The 11,411-nt window shown below is 35.8% G+C and overlaps 1 protein-coding gene across 5 annotated transcripts in view; it reads left to right on the forward strand.

Annotated features, from left to right (window-relative positions):
* Positions 1–10,994, forward strand: part of LOC133642479 (uncharacterized) — a 35,557-nt gene extending 24,563 nt beyond the window's left edge. For 3 of the 5 annotated variants that reach the window (XM_062036687.1, XM_062036686.1, XM_062036688.1), the window contains 2 exons: positions 5,076–5,263; positions 5,360–6,391. In XM_062036687.1, coding sequence (XP_061892671.1) covers positions 5,076–5,263; positions 5,360–5,503 — 332 coding nt within the window. In that variant the 3' untranslated portion in view covers positions 5,504–6,391. Of the gene's footprint in view, positions 1–5,075; positions 5,264–5,359; positions 6,392–9,683 lie in introns of those variants that run through there. The other 2 variants (XR_009824523.1, XM_062036689.1) reach the window with 2 other exon arrangements.
* The last annotated feature ends 417 nt before the right edge of the window (positions 10,995–11,411 follow it).

Genomic DNA, 11,411 nt, shown 5'->3' on the forward strand with positions numbered 1-11,411 from the left:
AATAATTCTGATTTTGCTTACCCACCTCGAAGCAATTTTATTTGGTACATGGTGTAATGACAAGTGTGACCAGTAGATGGCAGTCAAACATAAGAGATACATGTAGACCGCAATATGATGGCAATATGACTCAAGTAAACAACACCAACATTTTATATGTTCCATTGAAAATATAGAACATTACACATGGCGCTCAAAAATCGATCAAAATGTTTTAGTACGACTTTGGTAAGCTATGAAGCCGCACCGCTTGATGGATTGTCGGCGCATTAAACATACAAGTATTATTATGGTGTGTGTATAGGGTAAGTCATATTATCTGGCGTTTTGTTTCGCAATATTATGCAAAAGAAACTTTTAAATTATAAAAAATTGCGTGCGTCCGCCTTTGTAGTTTATAAGCTTCTTCTTTTTCTCTATCTTGTTGTTATGTGACATTCATCATCCGCTGTTGCCATTTCTAATATAAAGTAGTGTAAAGTTGTTACTTATATCTGTCAGTAAACTCGCCATGAAAGTGCTAAAACATACCGGTGTAGTGAGTTTACATTATTCACCCAAGGAACTTTAGTTATTAGAGAGTTCCGGTCGGATGGTTTTTCACGGGTTTTTTCCGGATGAGGAGATGCTGCTCCGTTATTGATTGAAGTAAAGTCTGAATGTCATTAAAACAGTTAGCTCCATCTTTTGACACTTCTTCCACTCCCGTCCCTGCACGCTACACCGCTACAACAAAGATGACGGGGAGAAGACGCTGCCGAAGGTGAGCCACGTAAATAAGACCGCCCACAAAACGGCGCATCCGGAAGCGACTGTCAGAGAGCGGCTTGAAGATGATCTGTAAAACATAATCTATGCCAGGGGTCCCCAACCTTTTTGTACTTGCGGACCGGTCAATGCTTGAAAATTTGTCCCACGGACCGGGGGTGGGTGGGGGGGGGAATAGGGGTAGTAAAAAAAAAAACACTTTTTTTTTTTTTTTTGTCCTAAAGAAATACCATCATGTGTGCTTACGGCCTGTATCCCTGCAGACTGTATTGATTTAAATTGATATATAATGTATATATTGTGTTTTTTATGTTGAGTTAATTAAAAAAAAATAAAAAAAAATTTTTTTTTTTTTTTTTTTTTTTAACTTCTTGTGCGGCCGCGGCCTGGTACCAATCGGTCCACGGACCGGTACCGGGTGGTCCCCAACCGGTGGTTGGGGACCACTGATCTATGCAACATTTTGACCAAAGAACCACCATTACATGTTATGTAGACCACAAGGAAATGTTTTACATTTAGAAAAAGAAATAAAAAATATGACTCCTTTAATGCGCCCTATAATCCGGTGCGCCTCATATATGAAAAAAGATCAAAAATAGACCATTCATCGGCAGTGCGCCTTATAATCCGGTGCGCCCTGTGGTCCGGAAAATACGGTAAGTAGTTGCAACTAGGGCTGCAACTAACGATTAATTTGATAATTGATTAATCTGTCGATTATTACTTCGATTAATCGATTAATAATCGGATAAAAGAGACAAACTATATTTCTATCCTTTCCAGTATTTCATTGAAAAAAACCCAGCATACTGGCACCATACTTATTTTGATTATTGTTTCTCAGCTGTTTGTACATGTTGCAGTTTATAGATAAAGGTTTATTAAAAAATATATATATATATATATATACACTAGGGTTGCAACTTACGATTAATTTGATAATCGATTAATCTGTCGATTATTACTTCGATTACTCGATTAATAATCGGATAAAAGAGGCAAACTACATTTCTATCCTTTCCAGTATTTTATTGAAAAAAAACAGCATACTGGCACCATACTTATTTTGATTATTGTTTCTCAGCTGTTTGTACATGTTGCTGTTTATAAATAAAGGTTTATTTAAAAATAAAAATAAATAAAATTTTTTTGTTTTGTTTTGTTTTTTTTAAAGCCTCTGCGCATGCGCATAGCATAGATTCAACGAATCGATGACTAAATTAATCGGCAACTATTTTTATAATCGATTTAATCGATTTAATCGATTAGTTGTTGCAGCCCTAATATACACTACCGTTCAAAAGTTTGGGGTCACCCAAACAATTTTGTGGAATAGCCTTCATTTCTAAGAACAAGAATAGACTGTCGAGTTTCGGATGAAAGTTCTCTTTTTCTGGCCATTTTGAGCGTTTAATTGACCCCACAAATGTGATGCTCCAGAAACTCAATCTGCTCAAAGGAAGGTCAGTTTTGTAGCTTCTGTAACGAGCTAAACTGTTTTCAGATGTGTGAACATGATTGCACAAGGGTTTTCTAATCATCAATTAGCCTTCTGAGCCAATGAGCAAACACATTGTACCATTAGAACACTGGAGTGATAGTTGCTGGAAATGGGCCTCTATACACCTATGTAGATATTGCACCAAAAACCAGACATTTGCAGCTAGAATAGTCATTTACCACATTAGCAATGTATTGAGTGTATTTCTTTAAAGTTAAGACTAGTTTAAAGTTATCTTCATTGAAAAGTACAGTGCTTTTCCTTCAAAAATAAGGACATTTCAATGTGACCCCAAACTTTTGAACAGTAGTGTATATTAAAAACAAAAACAAAAAAAACTGCCTCTGCGCATAGCATAGATCCAACGAATCGATGACTAAATTAATCGGCAACTATTTTTATAATCGATTTAATCGATTAGTTGTGGCAGCCCTAGTTGCAACGTCTGCTAACTCAAAAACTAACAAGTGTTGATTAAAAAATATGCTCAGCAGAGGTAAGAACAATGAGAATTCCCTCAAGATCAATCTAACAGTTTAAATGAACCTCTTCCTTCCCATGATGACAATCATGACGTTAGTGCAGCTATTTGGGGACGGCGTTGTGCGGTTGGGAGAGTGGCCGTGCGAGCAATCTGAGGGTTCCTGGTTCGATCCCCACCCACTACCAACCTTGTCACGTCCGTTGTGTCCTTGAGCAAGACACTTCACCCTTGCTCCTGACGGGTCGTGGTTAGGGCCTTGCATGGCAGCTCCCGCCATCAGTGTGTGAATGTGTGTGAATGGCTGAATGTAGAAATAGTGTCAAAGCGCTTCGAGCACCTTGAAGGTAGAAAAGCACTATACAGGTATAACTATGGATGATACTCGAAACCGGTTTTCCCGGTTGTTCGATAAGAAAAGAACAGAGTCCTCGGACTCGAATCCCTTTTTGAGAACCGGTACCCGTTATCGAGACCACTATAGTAAAGAAAAAGAGTTGATTCTTTATTCGAATCCCGTCCCGACCAGAAATGCTCCGTGGGACATGACAAGAAATGACGTCACGTAGCTCAGTCATTAGGCGCAGATAGCGAAAGCAGGAAAAAAATGGACGGGAAAAAGCGCTCCAAGGTGTAATAAAGTTCAAAGCAAAAGGTATAATCCAATGAATAACTTTACTGAGAGATTTTAGCAGGCTACAAACACATGACGCACACTTTTACGACCAACCGGAAACATAGCAACCAGGCTAGCAACGCACCTCCTTTACGGCAGCTGTCGCAACGTTCTTAAAGCAACCGCAGCACATACATATATATACAACACATCTCCCTTTTTTAACTTTTGTTTTTCTTTCCTTGTAAACAAAACAAAATCACACTGTATATGTGTTGTCTGTCTAATTATAAATAATGCGGATGAGGCGTGTTGGCTGAGTTCTTGACGTTTACTTTCACAGCTTGGCAACATGCAACACTTTTCGGGGCTACCGCGCATGCTCGTAACTCTCGTTGCATGCTGGGTAGTGTAGTTGTTATATTCTCTAGCTCAGTGGTTCTCAAATGGGGGTACGTGTACCCCTGGGGGTACTTGAAGGTATGCCAAGGGGTACGTGAGATTTTTTAAAAATGTCTGTCAAAAAGAACTGTGAAAAGAAATGCAACAATGCAATATTCGGTGTTGACAGCTAGATTTTTTGTGGACATGTTCCATAAATATTGATGTTAAAGATTTCTTTTTTTGTGAAGAAATGTTTAGAATTAAGTCCATGAATCCAGATGGATCTCTATTACAATCCCCAAAGAGGGCACTTTAAGTTGATGATTACTTCTATGTGTAGAAATCTTTATTTATATTTGAATCACTTGTTTATTTTTCAACAAGTTTTTAGTTATTTTTATATATTTTTTTCCAAATAGTTCAAGAAAGACCACCACAAATGAGCAATATTTTGCACTGTTATACAATTTAATAAATCAGAAACTGATGACATAGTGCTGTATTTTACTTCTTCATCTCTTTTTTTCAACCAAAAATGCTTTGCTCTGATTAGGGGGTACTTGAATTAAAAAAATGTTCACAGGAGGTACATCACTGAAAAAAGGTTGAGAACCACTGCTCTAGCTCATAACATCTTTCCCCCTATAAAGAAATAATGTTAACTCAATAAAGTGTATTTCTTTTTTTAGCGTTAACTTTTCATTTTTTAGCATTGTAACCACATTTGCAAACAACTTTTCTCTTCATAGAATTTTCTTTCAATAAAGAAATAAAGTGCAAAAATGTCAAAGCATCATAACAAACAGTTATGTCAAATAGCAGCAGAAGTGCACTTTTTGGAGAGCTGTATTATTTTCAGTTTTGTGCCCAAGGGACTGATTTTATTTAACACTATATTATTATTTATACACCTATAGTGATCACAGAGACAGGTTGTTTTTGTGTTACTGTATATATTTGTTTTTCTGAAAAATCCCACTTAATATACTTTGGGTAACAACAGTCAATATTTATTTATTTTATTTTATTTTTTTAGGTGGGTAACAGTCAATATTTATTTATTTATTAGATTTTATTTTTTTATTATGTAATAAAAGTGAGCTTTTGTTAAACCAAATATTGTGTGTTTTTTCCATATACAACAACCTATCTGGACTCGATAAGAGATTCTATAAGGAATCGGTTCGATAACAGGATTCGATAATGGGCTCGAACTCGATAATTCCTTATCAAACATCATCCCTATATTTTAAGCGAAGGTGGCAAACGTTTTTGGGATACACGGTTGCAAACGCTCTAAAAATAGCCATATTTTCCATCAGAGTGGGAAGCCTGGGATCGATGCAGACCAGAGGGAGGTTGCCTTTGCGCCGCTGGGACCGTGGAGGATGAGGCGACTGCAGGTCGTCTGCCCGTAACTATCAATTACAACTCCGAGGCCGAGCTCAGAGAGCTGGAGACGCTCAGGATGAGAGTGGCTCTGCTGCAACAGGAGATATCCTTCCAGCAAGTGAGTCTTGTTTTCAGTTAGTCATAACAACACTAATAATGTGTGCTGTGAACCTTCCACAGTGTTTGACAGTGATTTTTTTTTTTTATATGTCAGGCTCTGCAAGACGCTCTGGCCCCTCAGTTGGCCTCCATTATTCCTTCGTGTCCTAATCGCAGTGTGCTGAGAGATTTGTACTCCTTACTGGGTGAAGGAGGTCAGCGTTTCCCCGCCATAGTCCAAGACTATGAGCCTGAGTGACTCGTGAGATGACTGAAAGGCTAACGATGCAGTACATCTACAATTTACTTTGCATTTGATTCCTGGAGTCCAGTACCAGGTGGATGATGGCCCCTCTGCTAAATTCAATATAACTTGAAATTATATACAAACCCCGTTTCCATATGAGTTGGGAAATTGTGTTAGATGTAAATATAAACGGAATACAATGATTTGCAAATCATTTTCAACCCATATTCAGTTGAATATGCTACAAAGACAACATATTTGATGTTCGAACTGATAAACTTTTTTTTTTGTGCAAATAATCATTAACTTTAGAACACGTGACAAAGAAGTTGGGAAAGGTGGCAATAAATACTGATAAAGTTGAGGAATGCTCATCAAACACTTATTTGGAACATCCCACAGGTGAACAGGCAAATTGGGAACAGGTGGGTGCCATGATTGGGTATAAAAGTAGATTCCATGAAATGCTCAGTCATTCACAAACAAGGATGGGGCGAGGGTCACCACTTTGTCAACAAATGCGTGAGCAAATTGTTGAACAGTTTAAGAAAAACATTTCTCAACCAGCTATTGCAAGGAATTTAGGGATTTCACCATCTACGGTCCGTAATATCAAGGAGTTCAGAGAATCTGGAGAAATCACTGCACGTAAGCAGCTAAGCCCGTGACCTTCGATCCCTCAGGCTGTACTGCACCAACAAGCGACATCAGTGTGTAAAGGATATCACCACATGGGCTCAGGAACACTTCAGAAACCCACTGTCAGTAACTACAGTTGGTCACTACATCTGTAAGTGCAAGTTAAAACTCTACTATGCAAGGCGAAAACCGTTTATCAACAACACCCAGAAACGCCGTCGGCTTCGCTGGGCCTGAGCTCATCTAAGATGGACTGATACAAAGTGGAAAAGTGTTCTGTGGTCTGACGAGTCCACATTTCAAATTGTTTTTGGAAACTGTGGACGTCGTGTCCTCCGGACCAAAGAGGAAAAGAACCGTCCGGATTGTTATAGGCGCAAAGTTGAAAAGCCAGCATCTGTGATGGTATGGGGGTGTATTAGTGCCCAAGACATGGGTAACTTACACATCTGTGAAGGCGCCATTAATGCTGAAAGGTACATACAGGTTTTGGAGCAACATATGTTGCCATCCAAGCAACGTTACCATGGACGCCCCTGCTTATTTCAGAAAGACAATGCCAAGCCACGTGTTACATCAACGTGGCTTCATAGTAAAAGAGTGCGGGTACTAGACTGGCCTGCCTATAGTCCAGACATGTCTCCCATTGAAAATGTGTGGCGCATTATGAAGCCTAAAATACCACAACGGAGACCCCCGGACTGTTGAACAACTTAAGCTGTACATCAAGCAAGAATGGGAAAGAATTCCACCTGAGAAGCTTAAAAAATGTGTCTCCTCAGTTCCCAAACGTTTCCTGAGTGTTGTTAAAAGGAAAGGCCATGTAACACAGTGGTGAACATGCCCTTTCCCAACTACTTTGGCACGTGTTGCAGCCATGAAATTTTAAGTTAATTATTATTTGCAAAAAAAAATAAAGTTTATGAGTTTGAACATCTTGTCTTTGTAGTGCATTCAATTGAATATGGGTTGAAAAGGATTTGCAAATCATTGTATTCCGTTTATATTTACATCTAACACAATTTCCCAACTCATGGAAACGGGGTTTGTATATATATATATATATATATATATATATATATATATATATATATATATATATATATATATATATATATATATATATATATATATATATATATATATATATGTAATTTATTTTATTTATATATATATATATAACTTATTTTATATATATATATATTTTGTATATATATATATACTGTATATAATATATATATATATATATGATTATATTAATATATATTATATTATATAAATATATATATATTATATTATATATATATATATTTATCTAATATATATTACTATCATTATATATGTATGTATATACGTGTGTGTATATATATGTATATATACTAATATATATTATATATGTATATATGTGTGTGTGTGTGTGTGTGTGTGTGTGTGTGTGTGTGTGTGTGTGTGTGTGTGTGTGTGTGTGTGTGTGTGTGTGTGTGTGTGTGTGTGTGTGTGTGTGTGTGTGTGTGTGTGTGTGCGTGCGTGTAAAACTGTACGGTGTAAGAATTTGTTGAAAGGACTAGTTGGTACAATCCCTGGGGACTCTGCATGGCAGGGGCGTCCTCCTCCCTGAGCCAGGCTTGCACCTGACCGCATACCTAAATGAGGCTAAGTGACACTGCTGGGAGGCTTTTCCACCATTGGGACACATCTTCAGTTGTGTGCCCCAGCGTCACGGGGTGTTTCGGCCCGGCTTACCACAAGACACCCTCTGCCGAGGAAGGGCCCACCCCAGGGTGATCAAATCCCTGGGTGTGTGCATCCCATTAGGTGTTAGCCTTAGCAGCCCAGCTGGTGTCACTCCTCCTCAACCACAACCAATGGCTCGTCCTCTCTGCTGTGTTGGCCAAATCTTTAATGGCCTGTCTGTGAGCCTGCCCCCTGACTCCAACCTCCCTAAGGAGCTTTGCTGTTGTGCTAGCTACACAGCCCCTACAGCCCACCTCCACTGGGCGCACCCTTACCCTCCAGCCTCTGTCCTCTGCCTCAGCTGCAAGGTTGGAGTACCGCAGCTTCTTGCGTTCATACGCTTCTTCGATGGCATCCTCCCACGGAACTGTCAGTTCAATAATATAGACTGTATGGCAGGTTTCAGACCATAGGACGAGGTCTGGACGCAGGGTGGTCGTTGCGATCGCCGGGGGGAAAATGAGCCTCTGATCTAAGTCGACTCGCATCTGCCAGTCCCTGGCTGCATTCAATGGGCTTAGATCAGGATTTGAAGGTCTCGTCTTCAGCTTTCCCCCCTCCCGAACAAACGCTGGTAGGTGTCGGCACACTTCCTGGTTGTTGATGGGTTGGGCATTGATGAATATCCTCCTGCACTCAAGTTTGTCAGCTAGACATCTGAGGACCTGGTTATGTCTCCACGTATATCTGCCTTGAGTGAGGCTGGTTCTACAGCCAACCATTATGTGCTTGAGTGTTGCTGGGGTTGTACACAGGGGACAGGATGGGTCCTTTCCAAACAATTGTTGTAGGTTTATGGGAGATGGAGATGTGTATATATATATTTAAATGTGTATATATGTGTATGTATATATAAGTGTATATATATGTGTGTGTGTGTGTGTATATATATATATATATATATATATATATATATATATATATATATATATATATATATATATATATATATATATATATATATATATATAATGATAGTAATATATATTATATTATATAAATATATATTATGTAAATATATATATATATATATTATATAAATATATATATATATTATATAAATATATATATATATGATTTATTTTATATATATATATATTTTATATATATATGATTATATTAATATATATTATATATATATATATATTATATAAATATATATACAAATACATATATACAGTGTGTATATAATATATATTACTATCATTATATATATATGTATATATGTGTGTATATATATATGTATATATACTAATATATATTATATATGTATATATATATATGTGTGTGTGTGTAAACCTGTGTATATATATATATTTGAATGTGTATATCTGTGTATGTATATATAAGTGTATATATATATATGTGTTTGTGTGTGTGTATATATATATATATATATATATATATATATATATAATGATAGTAATATATATTATATTATATAAATATGTATTATATATATATATATATATTATATTATATAAATATATATACATATACATAAAGCATAAGTCATACCAAAAGAAAAGAAAAACAAAGCAACATGGTGGGTGTCAGAAAAGGAGCAGGAGAAAGCAGAAGTTTATATAAAAAAAATGTAAAAGCATAATTAAACATTTTTAACACAGGTTACATTTGTAAAAAAAATAAAACAAAAATTTGACAATTATAAATCAATTTAAAATCGGCATAAATAAGGATCACAATTCAGATGTAAATGGATTTTCTGAGCACCTCTTCTTGTCTTGCGTTTCGGCTCATCACTCCCAGCTGTCTCATACACGCTGTCGTAAACTGACAGCTCATCTTTTTGTTGCAGTGCCAGGTTCCTGGTGCAGCCACCCGCGCACACACCTGATGCTCATCTCATTCCGACTACTTAAATTGGCACGCCAACAATTGACTGACATGAACAAAGAGTTTTTTGACTTATGAAACGTTTTGAATTTGTTGAGCCATTTAGCAAATGTGGGCGTTTGAAAAACTGCCCATTCATTTTGAATGAAAAAAATATTTAATGTCCAGAACGGTTTTATTCGGTTGAGAAATGTGCGAAATATGGATTCATTTTTTTCTAATATTTATTTATTCATTTGATAGGGAAATCATAATACAGGTACTGAGAAAACAGACAATAGAAAATACAAATAAAATAAGAATAAGTCTGCTTAATTTTTTGATAGTTTGGTGCAATCCAAAAATAGCAATATTATATAGAAATATGGATTTTAAAAAAAATGGTGCATTCATTACGAATGGGAAGAAATGTTACGGGAAATGTAGAATTCCTGAAAATAAAAATAATGGTCATGATTGAGCAGAAAATTAAAAAAATTAGCAAATGGTTTGAATCAAATTAAAAATGTGGGAGGAGAAGGGCGAAACAATATTTATAATTTTTTATATATCAATCAATCAGTATTTATATAGCCCTAAATCACAAAAGTCTCAAAGGGCTGCACAATAATAAATATATCCAATCAGAGGTATTGAAATTCAATTTGGTGCATTTGCAAACAGCTAAAATTGTGTACAAAGCAAACTATAACCTGCTACCCAAGAATGTGCAACAATTCTTCTCAACAAAAGAGGAGAAATATAAGATCAGAGAAAAATCTAATTTAAAACATTTGTATGCACGTACAACACTTACAACCTTTAGCATATCAGTTTGTGGAATTAAATTATGGAATGGATTAAACAAAGAAATTAAAAAGAGTACTAATATGATTCCGTTTAAGAGGCTGTTCAAACTAAAAGTGTTTACAAAGTACAAGGAGGAAGAATTTTGATGAACACCTTGAACCTTATTGAAAATGAGATATTAATCTCATATGTGAACCATAACTGAATGACCTATTAATAAGAGATCTGTTGTATACATTTATGTCAATTGTGTTACAAAATGAGGACAGGAAGTGAATATGTGCTACTAAATTGCTATGAATTGGAAAAGTGGTAGGACTGAATAAGGTGTAAACCAGGGGTACCCAAACTACACAAGTAAAAAAAAAAGGGGTCAAAGTTATTTATTTATTTAAAAAAAATTTTTTTTTCATATTGTCTAAAAATAAATGTTCCCATCGATAACGTGACATCATTGCGCTCGGAATTTATAGATATCTATATATATGTTTATATGTATATGTATATATATGTATATGTGTGTGTATATATATGTGTATTTATCTGTATATATGTATACGTATATGTGTGTATATATATATACAGTATATCTGTATGTACTGTATATATATATATATATGTGTGTGTGTATATATATATATGTATGTATATATATACACGTGTGTGTATATATATATATGTGTGTGTATATACATGTATATGTATATGTGTATATATATATGTATATGTGTATATATATACATGTGTATATATGTGTATAAATATACATGTGTATATATATGTATATATACATGTGTATATATATACATGTGTGTATGTATATATATGTATATATACATACATGTGTATGTAGGGACGGCGTGGCGAAGTTGGTAGAGTGGCTGTGCCAGCAATCGGAGTG

This window comes from Entelurus aequoreus, linkage group LG25 (genome assembly GCF_033978785.1).
Source record: "Entelurus aequoreus isolate RoL-2023_Sb linkage group LG25, RoL_Eaeq_v1.1, whole genome shotgun sequence".
In the NCBI taxonomy this organism is placed as follows: domain Eukaryota; kingdom Metazoa; phylum Chordata; class Actinopteri; order Syngnathiformes; family Syngnathidae; genus Entelurus; species Entelurus aequoreus.